The sequence below is a fragment of the Temnothorax curvispinosus genome, unplaced genomic scaffold (assembly GCF_003070985.1).
Source record: "Temnothorax curvispinosus isolate PA1 unplaced genomic scaffold, ASM307098v1 QBEX01005011.1, whole genome shotgun sequence".
NCBI lineage: Eukaryota > Metazoa > Arthropoda > Insecta > Hymenoptera > Formicidae > Temnothorax > Temnothorax curvispinosus.
The window spans coordinates 620,033-640,868 of NW_020214791.1; the positions used below are offsets into that span (position 1 = coordinate 620,033).

A 20,836-nucleotide genomic window follows, 5' to 3' on the forward strand; every position below is an offset into this window, starting at 1 on the left:
GTGATTGCTATATTTAGGAAATTATGAGCATGAGTCAATTAAAATATACAGTAATTCGCAGTGATCGCGATAATTTCTGTTTAAGCCGCGATCACTGCTTGTAGCTGCTTTGTAAATTAAGAACACAATATTCCTGTAGTTAATATTATTATTGCGGTATATATGTATGTAATAATTAAAAATCTGTATCTAATATTACATTTAAGATTATGAGCTGATTTCACAGTCTCCGATTAATTTGATCCTCCGATTAAACTCACTCTGCATCTCTTTCTAACTGTCCCCCTTATGTCCATTTCTGTCAACGCAGGTTAATTTTGATCTTGGTTTAACTTACCTATCATCTTTTCCTAGTTCTAAAAGTTAGAAAAAGATAGAAAGTAAGTTAAACTGAAATTAGAAGTTAATCTACATTGGTAGAAATGGGCATTAGAAAGAGACGAAGAGTGAGTTTAATAGAAAGATCAAGTTAATCGGAGACTGTGAAATCGGCTTTCTATTTGTGTCTTAATTGGAATATGCAATAAAGTAATGGTACTAATGGTTGTTCTGTCAATTAAAAACACGAAATCAGTGCGATTAATGTTGCAATTGCTACGGTTACAACAATCTTATCATATCCGAATTACTTCAAATTTCTAAGAATTATAGCGAAAAGTATTAGTGGCAGAGTTTGGTAATTCAAGGCCTTCCATGTTATTTAATTTATAAATTCTTTTAATAGTAAGGCGCGCGTCTATTGTGCTTAATAGAAAATCTGCGACTGTGCTGTTTCTCGCCGACATGCATCGAAAAATCTCATTTCCAGGTATGTGTTCGACAAAAAATTTATTAAAAATTTATTTTCTATATATATCTTGATTTTCTCTTACTCGAAAGGAATCGTATGTCGTGGAAAGTCAGATATATTGTTGAATCAGATTTTATAACAAGTGTATTAATGACGTTTATGTACAATGTTTACACGGCGATACAGAAAACATGTCCGCATGTTTACAACGTTACGTATAATACAACAAAAATATTATCTGGAAGTCATTAAAAAAATTAATACGTCATTATTAATACGGCAGTTATGGCGAAGAAGTATATGTCAAAAAGGTAATTAAAAAAAAGCTTGTTAATATTATGAAACGTACGTAGACATCGTGACATAAAACAGCAAATTCCTTATTTCCCGCGGAGTTATGTACAGCAGTGCATTTACGATTTCTGAGAATTAACGCGCTAATAATAGTTATTTTGCGTACATGTAAATTAAAAATACAGTTCTCCACAAATCTGCATTGCACATCGCAGTAACGTTAGGATTGATCAAACTTATCATTGCGCGGTGCAAGAAATTAAGAGAGAAAAATAAAAGAAATATTTTAACCATTAATATAACATATTTTTTATTTATACGCATCGTATCGACGTGCAATGAAAATTCGCGCAGTGAGAAGAACTTAATCTAATGGTTTTATATAAGTATTTTTCCGCATTTCTTACGATAGTCAGATTTATTAATAATTGTCATGGCTGTTGGCACCCCGGTTGGCACGTTTCACTCATCTAGTCAATGTTTCCTAAGCCGAATCGCGTATTAGTTTAAATATATAAAATATATACTTTACAATTTTAATTAAATATATTTTAGTAATACTATGATTCGCATCCTCGTTATTGAACCACAATGTGCCTCGCAGATCTAGATATAGATACAATGAGTTAGATCCTAATTAATCGAAATACCATATATTTTATTAGAACTCTCGCAAGCTACCGGGTACATACAAATTTATAATATACACGTAAAAGTACAGAATGAAAACTGGCCGCCGGTAAAATGAAAATTAGATTTAATTAAACTAAAGCATTAAATTAATGCGCATCGAGACACACGCCTATTTTATAAAGAGGACCAATGAAATTATCTCAATATATTATTATCTTGAAATACTGTTCTTGAGTTAATCGCGATATCAGTTGATCATTATGAAAGTTCTTTATTTACTCGTGAACGATCAGTTTGCTACTGTAAGATCGTAACTTCAAAATAAAAAATAATTTGAATTCGAATAATTTGATGAAATTTGACGAATTATACCTGTGTTTAATTCGCGAAAATTTCCTACTAAAGTAATTAGTAATAAATAGGGAGAGATATTTAAAATACGCTAAGAAAGTTATTTGTAAATGAAGCACCAAGGAGTACAAATCGATTGATCGACGTCAAACGCGCCATTCACGTAACGACGCGTTCCACGCCCGCGAATAATGTCTAATAAATTATCATTATGTAATTGTCATCAGAAAAATCGATGATATGATCGTTGGTAACGTTTTCATTGCGTCCGACGATTAGTAATATTCTTCGCGCGCACGTCCCCCACGTTTCACGTACATAATCTCACATTCGCACGCGCATTCTCCTGTCAGTCGCAACACAATTACTGCACAATGTACTGTCATTAGGACGCGAATCATAAGGACACTTTCACGTCTCAAAGTCCGGCTCTTGGTCCCTTGGTTGGCGCTGTTTGCTCTTCGCTCTCCTCGCCTTGCTCGCCGTGATTTTCTTCTTCCTCGGCTTCGGCATGACCTCGCAACTGCAGCCGCTCCGCACCCTGATGTAGTCCAACGTCCATCCGGATCCACTCACGGTGTTACCGGAAAACGCGGGAAAGCGATGGTGTTCCCTGTGGTGGTGCCTTCTGTGCTGCTCCATTCCAATTTGGACGACAATTAGTACAATAATTAATATTTCTGGATAATTTCGCTCGATTATTAGACTTCATAATTTTCCGGCGCTACACGAAGTTTTTTTTAAATAGATTGATAAACGCGAAAGATATCGCGATCGAAAGAATATATGTATAATCTCCTTTAAAAAAAAAAAAAATACTACTCTTGATGGCGGAATGACGACAGAATCTTGACGTTTCGCGATCATACCTCCGATCCAGGAGTCTGGACGATAGCGTACGAGAACGAGTACTTTTGCACGCATCTGGACTGGTTGCTAAGCTTCCGGTCGGCGAACCTGCACGGCTTGTTAAGAACGTCCGCCCTGCAGGAGTACTCGTAGAACCTCTGGATGTTCTCGCCATCCTGATAGAGTGAGACGTACATGTCTTCTCGAGTTCGACCGCCGAGCGGTTGCACCATTTCCAAAACCGAAGGACAGCACTCAACCGGTTCAAGGCCGTCCTTGCCTCCTTCCTTACGCAGGATCATCTGCATGTCCCGATACGTGTTCTGCTTGTGCGGCTCCTCCAGTGGCTCTACCCTGCGAATTGCAACACGGCAAATGACTCTTCTGTTTTAATCGACTCTTGCTTTTAATCGACACCATTTTCCAATCAAACATATTTTCACTCGACTAATGTTTTTCGTGAGTGCATCAGGCAGATGCATTCACGGAACTTTCGGATTTAATTCTAACCGTTGTCTAATCGCGCATACGATCGTCGTGTTAACAGGTGACTTAAAATGTATGTAAAAAATAATAAAAACACGCTTCGACTACGCAATGTGCCCCTTGTTGAATTTAAATCGGATTCAACTTGTCACCGAAGGAAACCCCGATATTCCTCCCGTTCTGATCGCGCTAATAGCTCGTATCTAAATTACGCTGTAGAATGTTGTAGCGGTTTAAAAAAGTTCCGCGGGACATGATATCTTACTCCGTTTCATATACATTATTAGCATTTTATGCACACCAGCGAATAATAAAGATAGCAAACTTCGCGCGACTGATCAAGTGAATATCCATATGCAACGTGCAATAAATCATTTGCAAATATGTTAAATGAGCCATAATTATCAAAAATAACGTAGTACAGATGGATAAATATACATTTTAGTACAAGGTTTTGAACTTAAAATGTTATAAAAGATTCATTTTAATTTAGATCAAGTTATCAAGTTTGCTATGCTCGATCTATAATTCGATCTATAATAATTTTCTCTAATTAAGTTTTTATTATTCCGTCACATTTTAATTTACTCACAAGTCAGAGATATGTTCTCCGTGAAAAAAATGTTCCTTGGGGCTTCGAGAGGAGGATAAAGTTAGATTGTTGGCGGCAGTAAGCCGCGGGCACAGGACTGCGGTCAGCCAAACCACCTGCAACAAAAATCACGAGAATGCTTAAATTATTCGCTCGCATGTCTAACATAATTTTTTTCATCAAATTTACAAGTTGAAAACATAAAATACCTAGAAAACTTCCTAATCGTCGCTGCGTGATTAAGGATTGATTGCATCTAATGCAAGGAATCATTAAATTTTTATATATAACATTGTAAAAATTGGCGCACTTATAGCGAACGAATAAATATAATTTCTATCGCAGAAAGTATTGCGTGTTTTAAGGCCACGAGCGTGCTATTTTGACGTGGCGCGATGTAAACAACTCTGTCATACCTGACAGAGACTAATGCTACATGCCTTTACAATACGATGAATTGTCAGATTAGAATTGCATCGATAATAATATCGCGGTGAAGGATCGCGCGTGAGAAAGTACTGCACAGGGCGTCGGAGATTGGTACAACGCGTGCAATAAAGCACGGCGTTAGTCACGCATCGCCCGAATCCGCGAGCACACGTGAACGAGCGCGGTGTACGTGAGCTTACGTGAAGGTGAAAACATTAATTCGGCTTATAATTTTTATGCAAAACAGGCCTCACGGCGCCGCCGCCGCCGCTGCTGCCGCCGTCGCTTGTTAATATGAGCGTGCCTCTTTCTCGCGGTACACCACACTTTCGATTTAATTGCGCCGTATAACTCGTCACCACACAGAAAGCACGCGGAACCTGCTTCATTCACCAAAATGAACTTAAACCTTTCTTTTTCCTTCCAAAAACGGAAAGGTCTTCGAGATGCACATAAGATGTAATATTTATGGTTGTTTATCATACCCATGAAAAAAGTGGTATTGATAAGAAAATACGGAACAATCCAAAAAAGGAGATACCTTACATTGCAAATATATCGCAAATGAATTCCGCGGCTAAATTTGAGCGAAAAAAAGCATCATATCTATATTATCACAGATCAGATTCTAATTTATAGCAATAGAGAGAGCTGTGCATTATTATCGACGACACTTATCTCTCACGTAATTACGGAACACTATCGAAGGGTCAAGCGAAAGCTTCTCGGCGAGGCCTACATATATGAGCGAGACAACGCGATATAGCCGGCATCGCCGACGTTTAATTAAGCCATCGTTCCTCCGGATGAACGGTTAACTATAAGCGGCGGGCGCCCCCCATACGAGGAACTCGCATTGGGCAGAAGACCGCGCGTTGGGATTAAACGGATATTCACACACGCGAGACCACACATCGCGCTCTCCGCGATCTTTATCGGATTCTTGCATCAGCCGAACGGGGAAGGAATTCTCTCACTAGCAGCGCGATTTTAATCGTATAGAGATGTAGCCGGTGGCGCGATGGCGGACATTGCAGCATAACTTAATGACACTTAGCGTTAATTGCTGGCTGAAGCGAAATATCAAACGATTATTGCCCCACTGCGGCCAAATTGCGCGATCGTATACGCGAGCGCCAATGAGAGGGTCCAGTTATTAACATTTGTATTAAGATTGGATAAGTAACCGGTATGTGCAATAAACTGTATGCTAACTGTGTGCTAACGCACGATACGAAATTATCTCTCGCACACGAAACGCGAGATTTCACGGCGACGCTCCTAAAGAAACGTTAAGTTAAGCATCGCGGTTGCGCCCGGGCCAAGAAAACGTCAATTAGCGCCCGCGAATTCTTCTCTCCCTTCCCTCGCGATAATGAAACTGCCCGGGACCGTGCCTGAGCGCGAGCGAGAGGCACTTTCGCGAAAGTCGAAATTAGCCGGTCGTTTCTCGGGGTCTCGAGATAATCCCGGATATATTTCGGCAGGCCCGAGCGTGCTTTCGTAATCCCGTTCGCTCCACTCCCGGGCAATCATCGTTCGTCTTAGCAATTTTTAACTAATGACAGTCTGACACTTCACCACTGCCTGCCCCGATCATTATCAATCCCCCTCGGTGGATAAAGATTTACCGCTGCGGCTGTCCGCGCCGCGTAAGAGCCGCGTGAGCTACGGCACTTGAATTGCAAACTCGTTCTACATTTACGAGTATTGCATCACGCGTGTATACAGAAGATTCGTATACTGACCGCCGGATGAAAGTGCGGACTATTTCGTTATAAGTCACCACGTGACGGTAAAATTAAGTGAGGACGACGTTTTTATGACTTCTTTACGTTCTCCGACTCTTGTCACTTTCATTGAAGTAATTGTATAATTTATGTACATTTTAATTCTTTCTTTTTTGTGTTTCGAATTGACCAGATATATTTTTTATTTAAAGAAATTTATTACTTTGTATCGATAAGTAATCATTATTATTAATAAGATTCTCCCTTCTCGCTATTCACACGATTGTCAAAATATCCAGTAAATATTCAGAAAAGGCTAATCATGTAATTGCTAGAGATACGTTACATCACGTTATATCAGTGTAATTAATTACGATCGTATTAATTACACTGATACCGCGCTGATAATACCGACACTAATGACATCTAATTCCAAAAGTTACTTAAAACTTACTCGACGTAGCGATAAAGTAATACTTTATACCTTTTTTCGTCCTTATCTACGCAGTCACGGTGTATCTCAACGGAGGAGGAAATACCGTCCCTCCCACGTGGAAGCGGCGGAAAATAATTTGTGGCGCAATTAGAGTCCCATAACGCATTGGCGATGACGCTACATACCGGCGGCAGCGGCGGCGGCGGTCGGACCCACCAGGGGCCGACTAGTTCTCCGCTTCGTATCTCATGCCTCCTGGAATGCATTCGAGGGGCCCTGCGATATACCGTATACCTACGATATACCTCGGGTATACCGATAACAGATTCGAGGAACCCCGAGAGAGGACCGGTATATCGTGAGCCCGCGGTTTATCGGACGACGTGTTTATGTCTCCGCGCGCGCGCGCCACGTGGGTCGTGTTGACGCTCGCTCCGAATCCTATTCTCTGTTCGCTCGCGAGTCACCGGTCTAAAAGATCGATGACGATCGATCTCTCGTATGCGTATACACGCAAAATCATCGGCGATTACCACTAGGCAATGGCCGCATTCAGGAAACACAACTATTGAGTGAGCGGTCAGTGATTCTTTAATATGATTGGTTCTTACCTTTGGTTCTTCTCCGGATCTAAGTGTAAGAACCAATCATAATGAGCGCTCACTCAACAGTTGTGTTGCCTGAACGCGGCCAATGCTAATGTGTCATCTGGAAGTGTTTTTACAAGCTCATAAGACTTTTGGAAAAGAAGAATGTCGAAAGGACATGTCACGCGGTGTAATTGCGTCAGCAGAGAATTTTGATCGAAATTCTGAAGATTTGAGGGAATTTTGTTTGCGTCATGTTCAATTTTATATTTTACCGCTGTACTTCTTACCTCGTCTACTTTTAGAACCTTGAATTAAAAAAAAAGGGATTTTTTTAATTCACAGGCGCGTTTATCACGCGAGATTATTAATCCCTGCAACGAAACGTGAGTAAATATTTAATTACAACTCCAGCATTTTAATGTCAAGTCCCAATAGCGTAATCGGCGCGCGTTATTTATCGCCACTGTCGAGACCGGCAGCGAGATTTACAGGGTATACACCGCGAGAGATCTAGGCGCAAAGGTGTTATTATATTTAAAAGGCATGCACACTAGAAATACGAGGTTACCGAATCGTAAAACACGCGTTCGCAAATATCGATAACAAGAACGATATTTAATGCGAAACGCGGTGAACGCGGGGTCGTAAAGGTATGCGTATACAGCGCAGAAAATCGCGACGGCAGCAAACTGCCGCCCCCGATAAAAATCCGCGATCCTTCTACCGTGCACTTGCGCGACTGGAGGCGGCAGTTACGCGTGCAAGCATAATCCAGCGGGCATTCTCTCTCCCGCTATTGGCCGCGAGATTTTTCATCGCGAGCATCGCGGGTGCAGCGATTGGTGGAACGTGTGGCAATAATTTATGGGCCTCCTCGAGTACCCGAGGTACGGTTTCCCGTTCGCAGAAATTACCACGATTACATTGTGCGCCCGCAAAGGCGCCCGCCGTCCGTGCTCCGATGTCCCGCTCCGTCATAAATAATGAGATATTGTATATCGTTAATAAGCCATCGCGAGTTGAATATCAATCCCGTGCGGCGATGAATGACGAAAGACTCTCTTTTGAAATGCATAGAAAAATATCCCGTCCTACTTGGTTTTAATCGCACTCGGATATGCAAGACTCCGCAATAAGGCGCGGGCGGCAATGATATATGCATGCACACGGGACGTATTATGTCTTAACGATTGAGAAAATGTCACTAAATCCTCCCGCAGGGATGACTGATCCACAGTCATTTGGATTTAGCGAACCCACGGACCCGATGTCAACACATTGCGAACACTAGACATCATCCACATTCATACACATGAGCTTTTAAAAATAATGCAGTGAAGTTGAAGAAAAGTAGGTGCAAAAGTAAAAAAGAAAAAGAAGAACAGATTTGAAGTCTAAATATTAAGTTATTTTGTTAAATTAAAAATGCAAAAAAATACTTTTTAAAAACCTACTAATTGCTTCTATATATAATTTCTCATTTTTTAAATTATCTATCTTACTAAAAAGATTTTTGTCGAGGATAGAAAGAGGGTGAAAAAAAAGTTGACTGTCACTCTCGCTTCGTAAAAGACATATTGCTTTAAGACAACTCTGCATATAATTGATTCATCTCTCTCGTAGAAGAACTTTTCCACGACTTTACTACTCCATTCATTCAGATTAGTATGTCCGAAGAAGAGCACGCGCTTTGGCACACGCACCGCGTGTTTTCGACTTTTACGCGCTCGTAACGACCCACGAATCGCATTCCGACAAGATTTTATCGCCTGTTCGACTAACGTTAAACGTTACAAACGGGGATAGTATACTTGATGTTTCGAATAGAAGTTAAAGTACGAACAAATTCGATGAACACCGTGCTCCTTCCCTTAGGAAAAAAAAACGAAAATCTTGAACTTATTGCAAAAAATTTAATTCTCTTCGTTAATTCGCGACAAATACCTGTCATTCCCGTTGAGAGGGAAATCGCTGCTAATGACTCTTTAGACGATCTTCACGCGTTGACGACATTCGATAATTATCCGGTATTATGCTTCCGGATAATTTAAATGATCGGATAGCGACAACGTTAAATTAAACTCGAGCCACTAAAATCGCAACGCGCTGAAAACAACCCATTCGCCTTTGCTGGCAATCATTAACAGCAGTTTACACGATAAACTTGCGGCAGGACTCGTAGCCAGCGGCTCGTATTTACCCAGCCGTCAATGCAACGCTCGTATCATTAGCATAGTCTTTGTGCGTTTATAAGGACCGGAGGCACTCCCGGCTTATTGCAAAGTGCCAAAGGTGGTTTCAACACCGTCGTCCCGCCATTTATCGAACGTTTTGTGAGAGTCACTCGACCCTCGGCCCGCGTCCACTCGATTTTTGCCAATTCCGTTGCATTTCGTTGCACCGCTCCGGCTTGCAATCCTCTGCATACTTTATATGATATCTGCGTTATATAATAACGCTTGATATATATACACATCCACTAACTATATCTCGCATATCGATTTTTTATATTTTCTGATAAAATTAGTCGAGCGAGTGTCACTTTGTCACTCTCGAAACGACAAACTCGTGGCAACGATTTGAATCTCTCACACGCGATTCGTCTTTCTGATTTCGGTCATTCAACTAAGGGAAAAGCACGACGGGAGTATCCACAATAGTTTAATACCGCGCACATATATCGGCGCGCGCGACGCGCGAGTCGAACGAGCGCGATGTGATTTTTTTCCCCCGTGGAAAGGCAAACATCGTGGAGCGCATGACAAACGGCAACTATCGAGTGCCTGTTAGAGATAGGTAAGGAGCAATGAAAGGTCCTCCAGCGTGCCGCCGCGCCGGCATAATGAGCGGCCAACGGCGAAGTGGCTCGCACGGAAGGGCACCGCGGACTGTTTAGACAGCGAATGCTTCGCCATGTGTTATGATTGACGTGTATAAATATTTGGTTAGTCGCCTTGCCGTTTCGTGCCCTGCGTGCGTATAACGTGCGTGCGTACGTGCGTGCGTGTGGCGCGCACGACGCGTAATCGTGCATACGGTTACGCGCGTACGCTCTCGCGCGTGAGACCGCAGGACTCTCTCTCCTCCTACCCCTTGACGCGGCAAATTAATGACGACCCGCTCATTATACGTGAGATTTCACAGATGGCCAGCCGAGTGTTATCCGACAGATCGGAGCGGAATCGGTCTGAAGCGGGGAAGCGTCATAAATTTTTTGTCAATGTCTCCGCGAGTGTCGCAAAGTCGCCATTAAAGCGGGAATCCGACAGACGTGACGACGGTTTCTGTAAAACAAGTACCTATGTCCCACCGCGAGACACCTGTCCTCGGCGTGGCAGCGCGGCGTCGCGGTTGTTTGGTATGTCGGGACGGGTAGAATGTTAATTGGGAAAACGAGGAAGAGCGACGTTTTTTTTTTCTTCTACGTTTCTCGTAGTGCGTTGGCCGGTATGGAACCGACTTAACGAACATCGACTCCGTTCGCGGTTAACGTCCTTCTCGTTGGTACTTTCTTCTGCTGCGCCGCGCGATCGTGTATCAAGTTAGACCGTATGAAAAAAAGAACTACTGGAAGACGACGCCCCGACGGCGAAATACACCCACGACGACTCACTAAATCATTCGCGCGAAAGCACAGAGCGAGCCACGCGGCTTTTAGAGAGACCCAACCCCTTTTATATTATATGCCTAACTACAGTTACGATTCGTAATATGTTATTTCCAAATTATTTTAAATTACAGACCACGACGAACCCATGCGGTAATAGGAGAAGGCGTCCATTCGACAATATCTTCTTGCGAAGCGCTCGTGGGCAGCTGGAGCATCGCGCCGAATTGGTGAGCAACTTATGCAAATTCTATATATGCAAATAAACATCGCAGTTTTCTGTTTTTTTTATTACTGTGCTACTCTACCAAAGATTCGATATGAACGTCTAAAATAGAGGCAAACCATAATTTTTTTGATTATAATCATTTATTATGATCAGAAAAATTGTCGACAAACATTATAATTTATACCAGAGCCATCCAATTAGCGTACGAATTAGGTTCGAAAGTTTACGAAAGTTTACGAGTTGCTTTAATGCACTCCCCCGACGCATTAGCATTTGCGTAAAAGCCAGATGCGACGGCGAGTTACGCGTTGTTTCTGGTTTGGTCCGCCGCCAATCGTTGATTTTAGCTTTTCTTGTGTATTATATCAGCGACAAAGCGTGAAATTTTGCTTCTACCTACTCGCCATCGGTCATGAATAGATGATTCAACGAAGGAGACTGACCGGCGGCTTTGAAATCGATATGCCAATGCTAATCGCGGTCAGCATTCGATCTCGTTGGAAATCAACCCGTGCAGACGCGTATCGATCAAACAAACCAAGAACTGTTTCCATACAGTCATTCTTCGGTTATTTGCAATGACTTCACCATCAATGGATAACTCCGCATTCGAAATGACGCTCTGCTAAAAATATATTTATTGTACTTTAAGACTTCGTATATACTTTACGGTCCAAAGATCGAAAACTCAAGATTTCTTGATACTGAGATTTCTTGTTTTTGCTCTTGGAATAAATTGGACTGTAATAAGCGCATTTTTGTGGGAATTTTAACGCGTGCTCTTAAAGTTCCGCTGTCTCACGCCCGATGTAGTCGACGACGCGCCGACGTAACATTTATGATGATCCGAGGCGATATCGGGAATACATTGAAGATCTCGCTCTCCGAAAAATCGACGGTATCTTCATCGCATAGCGGCAGCATCCGACATTCGCACAAATCGTCGGAGACTCGTCGTCGATGCATCGTCGTCACATCGCTGAGATACGCGCGGCATATAGGCTGCATCCCCCTGTTTAACATCGCGTTAAGAGGATTATTTATTGAAGGCATCGGCGCCGATGCAGACCGATTAGCATAGTAATGCCGCCGTGAGAGGCTGGCCCGGGCGCTTTACGCGCGTGTGCGTGCGCCACTAATCTACCATTATTAAATTATCGGTGCAGCAGCGATGCACCAATGATTATCATTTATCAATATCACGGGCATAGTAACGTCGCGAAGATCGCCGCCGGTCTCGTGTATCTGTACGTCATCAGCCCGTAATGTTATGTAGATAACACCGGTATGCGCGACGTCCCCGGATAGGGATGTTGATCTCTCTTCCCGACATTGCAGAATCGCTAGCCGATCCTGGGTGCGGTCCGCGTGCGGTCTTACGAGCGCTATAATCGCGATGTCGATCGGTGTAATCGAACGAGGATTCTATAACGCGATTTATTTAAATTTCTGAACGAAATATAGCTTTTAAATTGGTCGTTTCATCAGAAATTATCAATATTTAATAAATATGCTTACAAGTACAAGTGAATATCTACGATTTTTCGTCAAAAATTCATGTTTCGCCTAATAGATCGGCAACCCCGCTTCGAATACCTATTATTAAAGAGATTCCATTTAAACGCATTTAAACGAGATGACAACTATACCGAAAGTCAGCTGTGGGAAAACGCGACTAGGACGTCCGGCTGTGACAAAATTTGCACTGAAAAAAAAATTTTTTAATATTTAAAAAGCCTTACTTGAATACTCCTAACAACATATTTACTTAATATAATCACATATTTATTTAGAATTAGATATCTTTACTTAAATTAAGTGATGATTATATTAAGTAAATATGTTGTTAGGAGTATTCAAGTAAGGCTCTCGAAATATTAAAAAAATTTTTTTTCAGTGTGGATGAGAAACGGAAAAAAAATGGAAGAGAGAATGAAGCGCGCGATCCGCGTCGTAATCCTAAAAGTTTATCGACGTAATGGTGACAGCGGTTAAGAGAGAAAAACGTGAGACGTCTACAGCTCTATTGGCGGTCCGCGTGTGCGCACCCCGCTATCTCAATAATATGCTAATAACGCACGCGGCGGGCGGTACTTTACGATCGTTACGTAGTTACTGGACATTGTAATTATTGTTTCGCTGCTCGCTCATCCGGTACAATGCAACGCCAGGGACGTGCAGGCTCGTCGATTGTTGCATCAATCGTACGGGGGCTCGTACACGTTGGTAATTATGGGTGACCTTATGCACTCCGCACGCAACAGGCACATGGCGGAGGATTTTATTAAGAGGCTACTGTTAACATTCTGAGTGTTCGAACAGGTTTCGACTGACTCTCTCCGAAAGATAATTTAACGAGACACTTGTATGACGTCAAATTGAATGTAATTTCCAAGTACATTTTTCTTGTTATCTAAATTTTCCAAGTTTTCAAATTAATCATTAATTTTCTTGTATACGTGTGTGTATAATTCTCTAAACACGTGGCACTGAAAAAGCTTCAGAGTCAAATCTATCGGGTTTAAATGCACAAGTGACAATTCGTCAAAGTTTATCCTACAATTGGAACTTACCGCGACGAGGGTAATGAGAGCTTCAATTCGCATAGTAGCTGGCCAGGCCAGCAAGGAGGCCGTAGGTTGCGAGCTGGTGGATCGGTCCGCTCGTATCGATCCTTCGGTTTACCGATCCCCCGGCTGCCGGCGTTACTCGGCGGCCCTAAGTATATCGGGCCGACGACGATGGTTTTCTCCCGGCTCCACGCCGATTTCTCGTGATGATCCGCCGTGCCGATCCGACGATGACATGGCTACCGCGCCGCCGATCTGTCGACACAATTGATAAATATATATTACTGGCCTCTTACGTTGCCGCTAATCGCGATGAGATAATCATCGCCAGATCATCGCTCCGCCCAAAATATTTATCAGTGCTTGTGATCGATTATTTTCGCTTCGCAGTCACAACACTATTATTAGCTTCGGTGATGCGATTCGAATTGAATTTTGAACTGTTAAAATAGATTTTATAATATCTTGTTGAGACTGATTCAATTTTCGATTATCTTTTTGTCTAAACGATTATTTTTGTTTTTTGACAATATTATGAACTAGTCCATAACTGTACTCCATATAATAGCGGTCTGTTTTCTATTGCTGAACGGGCTGCACTAGTTCAGAATTTATCTTTTTCCTTCCATGTGGAATAAAAAAGACTTTAAACTAGTACAGCGTGCATCCAGTTTAGCAAAACAGACCCATTAAATGCGAGAACATCTTCTATGAATGACAATCCAATTTACTTTTTCGCGCGTTTCTTTTTTATCACGGCCGTTTCTTTATCAGAATCAGACATTCTCACCTTTCGCACAAGATCTCCGGCAAATTTTAAAGCAACTCGTCGTTCTAAACCTGTTCGAGATCTTCATGCGGATCAATTCTAAACGCGCGAATTTTTATATATTACGACTGAAACTCGAAGACGACTCGATTCTTCGGTAAATCCTTATTCACAAAAATCATCACGAGCTATAATTGCGCGAACAAGACGACGAGTCGCAACCGAATCGAGAGCGGACGACGCGTTCACCGCGACGTGTCTCAGCCAACTGGACCCGATATTCAAGATTTGCCGATAAAGTTAACGAGGCTGAACGTGCTGGCGTTTCGTGCAAATGTACAAGGTGCGGGCGTCATCTACGTTTCGTCACTCTATCGCAACGATGCTGCGAATCGATATCTTATCTTGTGCTCACTTGTCTCTGACGATTCAGGCGATTACGTTTCAGCAACGTGTTACTGACCTACCGGACAGGAATATATTCCCTTGTGAGAGGCTTAACAAACGTTTCTCGCGTGAGAGGCTTAACAAACTTTCCCTTTTTTTTTTCTTTTACGCTATCTACATCATTCCTTATCTTATTTATTTATGCTGTACGCCAGGCTCTGACTATCGCACCATTGATTAACATATGATAAACTGCGAAGTGAGTGATAATCCTGCCTGTTGTCTAAATCCCGATAATTCCGCAATCGCATAAATTCTGATTGATAAAGATGAGGCGTACGAACGCCATGTATAACAGCATGGCGGTATCGACATCGACGCTGTCTTGGCATCATTCGTTATGTGAGTTAATGACTCTCGAGAAATCATCGATTGGTCCCCGTCTGGAAGTCGCGACGCCTCTCACACGGTGGAAACACGCCTTCTCACCGTGCCGTAATGGACGGGACTTCACGCGTGCGCGCGTTTGCCGTTCCGAGCGAATGAAATGGAACTAACTGCTTCGATAGCCGACGCAATGTGAAGGAAAACCGTCGCCACCGACTCTGTGGGGAGTGTGGGGTCCCACGAGTCTCAGTGGATCCCTCGAGAGATCGGGCGAGGTGATTCGACTAGAAACGAGGTCCCGTCTGCAATCGCGCGTTTCCTCACTCGTCGCAAATTAATTCCAAACGAAATGCCGAGGTCGATCCGATCGTGTCGGTCTCTGAGACCCGGGAAAAAGACTTAGGAAAAGACGGTGTTTTCAATGCTTAATCCTTGATCAAGTCACTTGAGTCTAGATTAACTGAACGCATTCCGTATACAAAGTGTAAAGAATGAAACAAAGTTGTTTTGAAATGTATACCAATAATCTCTTTTTTTTGCAATAAGTCTAAAGAAGTAAAATTAACTATGTATAAAAAATTACCAAAAAATTTCGTAGACTATATAAAATTATTTATCAATTTTTATTATTAGAAGTCAAACCTACCGCGGCATGTTATGAAAGGTAATTATGAATAATTATGGAGCTGGCGAGGCGATCCGCCCGGGTATCCTCCTTCCGCTGATCGTCAAAATAGTGGCATCCATTCGAATCGATTTAGTAGGCGGAGTTCGGAGATCGATGAAAGCGACCGGCTCGGTGTGGTGCCGCGGTAATCGTAAGCGGATTAGGGTTATAATTTCGGATTATTGCGCCGACACAGCACGGTGGAGATGTAGTACACATAGCATAGGTATCGTTGCCAGTGAGTCACGGCGCGTGGAATTCGTTTGATAAGATGCTCGGGCACCGGTTGGTGAAATGTGTCACCATTTCTTATCATGGTGTTTCCCCGGTAAGGCGGGGGTAGAGAGAGACGCAATAAAAGGAGGGACGTAATTCTTGTTTCGTCACCGAATGCGCATATTATCGCGGACTATCGGCGGGATACGCGGAATTCGGTCGGCCCTGCATTCCTGCGCGATTCGCGCATCGTTCTCGTGCGTGTACTTGCGTGTACCTACCGGAACGTGACGGCACACGTGCAACCGATCTCGCGCACGATTAACAATAACCGAACGGGCTTTAGCGCGCTAGGATTATCATGCGCCACCGTTCAAGCAACGCATCGTAGATTTACGGCCAATCGCTGTCGCGAACTATCGACGGACACGACCGTTCCATTGCAATTTTATGCGCGAGTTAGAATATTCTCGAAGCTATAAAGATAAAAATAATAATAATAATAATATGATAACATTATTAGTGAAATGTTATTGAAAACTTGGAGCAAACGTTCTATAGTCGAATATAAGTTTTATTTACAATTGATTAAAGATTTACAATTGACATTAAAGATTTAAAATCCTACGAGAGAAAGAGAAAGAGGCAAGAGAAGAGAAGTAGATATAATCCACTAAATCCTCAATAAATCACCCGAACAAATCCTAATATCATTCCTATGATAATATGGTACAATAACTGTATTGTCGCGATAGTTTCTTCGATTATCAAACGGGATTTCTACCAGGAAGCAGCCGCGGACTTAACCCCGAAGATCAATGTCACGTGGTGGACGGTGCTCGTCGCTGATCGTTGCAGCGGGAAGTAAATTTTTAGTAGAAAGCGTGACCAATCCCTATATCTGATAACCACGTTGTCCACCCACGTGAAAACAACATCTACTTTCTCTCGCCCCTCCGTTTTTGCTCTTGCCCTCTCTATCCTACATTTCGTTTGTTTCTCGAGCACGCGTACGATCAAGGTCTGTCAAATGAACCCCGTCGAGCCGGATGCGCAATCTCCGTCGATCGATGTACTTGTATTAACGATCCCGATGCCGCAAGATAAACAGTCAATCGGTCTGCTCTCGAAGACACGGGCACGACGTAGGCTTGTGGTTTAATTACGGCATCGTTTACGAGTAATGAACGAGACGTATAATTCTTGCGCGGTGACTTGCAATCCTGGTAATTTGGCCTGCATGAGTATTCTCAATGGTTTATTGCTGATTATCGCGAGATTATCCCGGTCTGGATCGCCGTTAAGCATTAATATCCCGCCGAGCTGATCAAATCACGATTATTGTATTCCGATCGATAGTTAAACACGAGTAAACCTATATAACGGTTGCAATTTTTTTCGATCGATTATAACAAGGTATAAGCGATACGGTAAGGTACGTAATTACGTAAGAATCGCTCGCGATACGATTTTGTAAGATGACGCTACAGTTGTACAGGACTTTAACCGACGTGATAAGCGAAACACACAATTCAGATTATTGCACTGTCGCGAGAATTTCACCCGAATGAATATGCGTGACGTATGATCGGGATTTTGTATCGCTATAAATCGCTGCGTAACGCATCGATAAATACGAAGTACATAGAAGCCCATTGGCATTTAGTAGAGGCGGAGCCGCCGCCGCCGCCAGGGTTTGCATTGAGTCACTTATCGACGGCGGCGCCTAGCTACATCGCGATAAAAACATGGTGGAGAATGCGTTAAGGCAGGTTAACCGGCGCCTTCTATCTCTCGAGCTGTCATTAGTTTATTACCATTAACTTTCGCGGTAATTACTACATATGTCGTCCCCTTGGCGAGGAGAATGCTGATCGTATAATAAGCGCGAGCAGTCAGATTGGTAATTGAATGAGTGAAAGACTGACTGAGTGAGTGAGTGAGTGAGTGAGTGAGAGAGAAAGAGAGAGACTGGCTTTTGAAAAAGTTGCCTATATTCGTATATATACTCCGTCCAACAAGAGATTAAGAGTAGATCGAACGAATCTTATAATCGTGACTGATCGGGAATTAAATATATTTCGCGAGAATCTGAAAATAAAAGTTGAACGTCATTTGGCGCGATTTTATTCCCAACAGCTCACGCATTTCGTGCCGTCGCGATATATTCTCTTTACGAGCCCCTTGACGTTACCATTCTTTCCGCCCACATGACGAATCCGCTTTAACGAATCCGCGATCTTTAATTTACACCGACAGTCGCGTTCTTGTGGGATAAATAATGAAACGCCGAGACGTGCAACCGCACTCGTTAAAGTCTGGTAGGGTCCGCGTGAACTCCGCGCGAGCTTTTTCCGTGTGAGAAAACGTCATCGTTCATGATTCTTAACTTTCTTGCTGCCGACGCAATCTGCAATCTCGTCCTTGATTCCAAATGAGATCGATTATCTCTGTTACGTCTTTTTTTTGCAGCAGTTTTCCTTATGATACTCATTATAACTTCGTTAATCATTTAAAAATATAATAGACGGAAATATACGTCATGAATCTCGCAGAAACACATCTAATTATTGAACAACAGTTCTTTTTGCTCGTTATAATTTAGTATAATTCATATGAGATATCGACATATCTCGTTACGCTCATTCAACATATAATATTCGGCCGTTGATATATCACGTCAAAATAAAATCTATGAAAATGTGAACGGTCAATATTGTTTAATATATTCCAACGACTTCAGTAAATTGTCTAGATCGACATCTGGTCAATATACCGACACCTATCCGCTCTCGGAAAAATCTTTGGGAAAAAAATGGTGAATGGAGCTGGCTGACTTATCTACTAGACGTAATATGTATAGACATGTATGATTAGGTATGAAAATAAGATCAATTTGCGCTGCGATTCATATTTCTTTGCCGATGCGATTGGATATTGCGATATTTCGCACGGTTTTATTATCATATTCGCGACTGTCGCCGATTACACGCGGGAATATATTAAAACATGTGAATATTATGAACAATTATCAGCAAGGTTTATGTACACTTTATTACAAGAAAATCGCGGAGGACATTCAATAAATGATTACGCGATATTACAGATATATTGAGCATGAGTAAAGAGCATTGAATAAGGAAACGAGAGCGAGATAAAGACCTCGATTTTTACATAAAACGCGTTTTTCTGACAAATAAAGAATATAATACCTGAAAAAAAGAAAATATATCTGCATGTGATGCAGTCGTTAATCGAGTTTGTCGTGATACAAATTTGTTTCAATTCAGACGACAGAGGTCAAGTATCCAATATATTTAATCGACCGTAGGAAGCGGTAGGTTGTAGGTGGCGGTTTGACAACTACCGGGTGTAAACGCCCACAGGAAGAATTGTAAAGCGAGACTAACGCGGTTTGATTCGGAGCTAATCATCAAATCCGTTAAGCGCCTATCGCTCATGACTTACATACTCGAGCATGTCACTTGAGAATGGTTTCCTCGTGGCTAACGCATAATTAATAAATGCACTCAGGTGACTGTCGCGTAAATCCGTGCTGATTCTGCATAATTACAGTTTCACGAATGTTTACGAGAAGCAGCGACCGCCGCGGAAGCGAATTTAAATTTAACTTTCGTTAAATTTGGGTGACATAACTGTTTTGTAATGACGACAGCTTGCTAATAAACGACTTTACATTTCAGATGGTAAATAATTGATAATGATACAAATAAATCCTGCTTAAAAGTCGAAGTTCATTTTCACAGGATATTCATAAATATATTGACAAAAATAGGCTCGCCTTTTCAAAACCGGCTTTATAATATTAAGCACGATGGATCGTCTCGGATATTCCGCGACAGAAAGATTTGCCGAGAAGTTTTATTCAAAACGAACGAAGCTCATTCATGATATCATTTCTGAATGGCCCTCAGAGAACTTGCCCCGACTGAGGTATCACTGGATGAACCGAGTCCGGCAAGAAGACTGGTTTCCAGTCGCCAACGCCAATTAAAGTGACACCGACAAAGCCGATGCTCCGTATTTATTATGTATTAAGCAATTGTAAGCATTTTTTGACGAAAACCTGAAATTCGTGTTTCCATAACGACGGCGCAGTGACCTTGATCGCGAACGATGAATGTACGCACCTCTAATTTAAGACTTTCCATTTCATCATTAATTTTAAAAACGTTCAGATATTTCAGCGACGAATAATATTTAAACATAGAGCAATAATCTATCCAAGACGGTGTGATGATGCAAATATTTAATAATTTTGTGACAATATGATACTGTTTTATCATCGGCGATGATTTTGTCGAACTGATTGTGAGTCTTTACATGTGAATCAGCCGCTCGCAATTCGTTCACCCGATATATCAGCGAACGCGGCGACAAATCTGGAACTTGGATGCGTGTCGTGCAAAAGAAGCACCTACGTCCACTGTCGCACAGGCAAGTACTCGTTGCTACGCTAATGTCTTACTCCCACGAGTGACACGGTGAATAAGCAAATGGATTGCCTTCATTATCGCGATATATGCGGCGCCGCTTGCGGCGGCTGAAATCTGATTAGAGATAAGCGAATAAGCGAATAAAATTCAGCGAGTGCAACAGTATGAACGTGATGTCCGGCAATAATGACCGCTGGAATAATAAAAGCGAAATCTCGCAATCGGGTCATATTATGCAATGCGCATGTTATGCAAGCGTTATAAAATCGCGATCAACCCTTCGTGATTAGTATCGTCTCGTTTACCGTGTATTTCCAGCGATTCGGTCATCCCTGTGAAATTCGCACTTTTTCAATGCCACCGATAC

General features: G+C 42.2%; 2 protein-coding genes across 7 annotated transcripts in view; one reads left to right on the forward strand and one right to left on the reverse strand.

Annotated features, from left to right (window-relative positions):
* The window catches only part of LOC112454335, a 53,028-nt gene that overhangs the window by 706 nt on the left and 31,486 nt on the right, over positions 1 to 20,836 (forward strand). Inside the window, exons 2-3 of the mRNA XM_025015654.1 lie at positions 753 to 808; positions 10,922 to 11,017. Coding sequence (XP_024871422.1) covers positions 753 to 808; positions 10,922 to 11,017 — 152 coding nt within the window. The remainder of the gene's footprint in view (positions 1 to 752; positions 809 to 10,921; positions 11,018 to 20,836) is intronic.
* Positions 907 to 20,836, reverse strand: part of LOC112454333 — a 65,510-nt gene continuing 45,580 nt past the window's right edge. For 4 of the 6 annotated variants that reach the window (XM_025015647.1, XM_025015651.1, XM_025015650.1 and 1 more), the window contains 4 exons: positions 13,590 to 13,841; positions 3,996 to 4,111; positions 2,938 to 3,271; positions 907 to 2,701 (listed from right to left, as the gene is read on the reverse strand). In XM_025015647.1, coding sequence (XP_024871415.1) covers positions 2,480 to 2,701; positions 2,938 to 3,271; positions 3,996 to 4,111; positions 13,590 to 13,622 — 705 coding nt within the window. In that variant the 5' untranslated portion in view covers positions 13,623 to 13,841 and the 3' untranslated portion in view covers positions 907 to 2,479. Of the gene's footprint in view, positions 2,702 to 2,937; positions 3,272 to 3,995; positions 4,112 to 13,589; positions 13,842 to 14,376; positions 14,605 to 15,775; positions 15,795 to 20,836 lie in introns of those variants that run through there. The other 2 variants (XM_025015653.1, XM_025015649.1) reach the window with 2 other exon arrangements.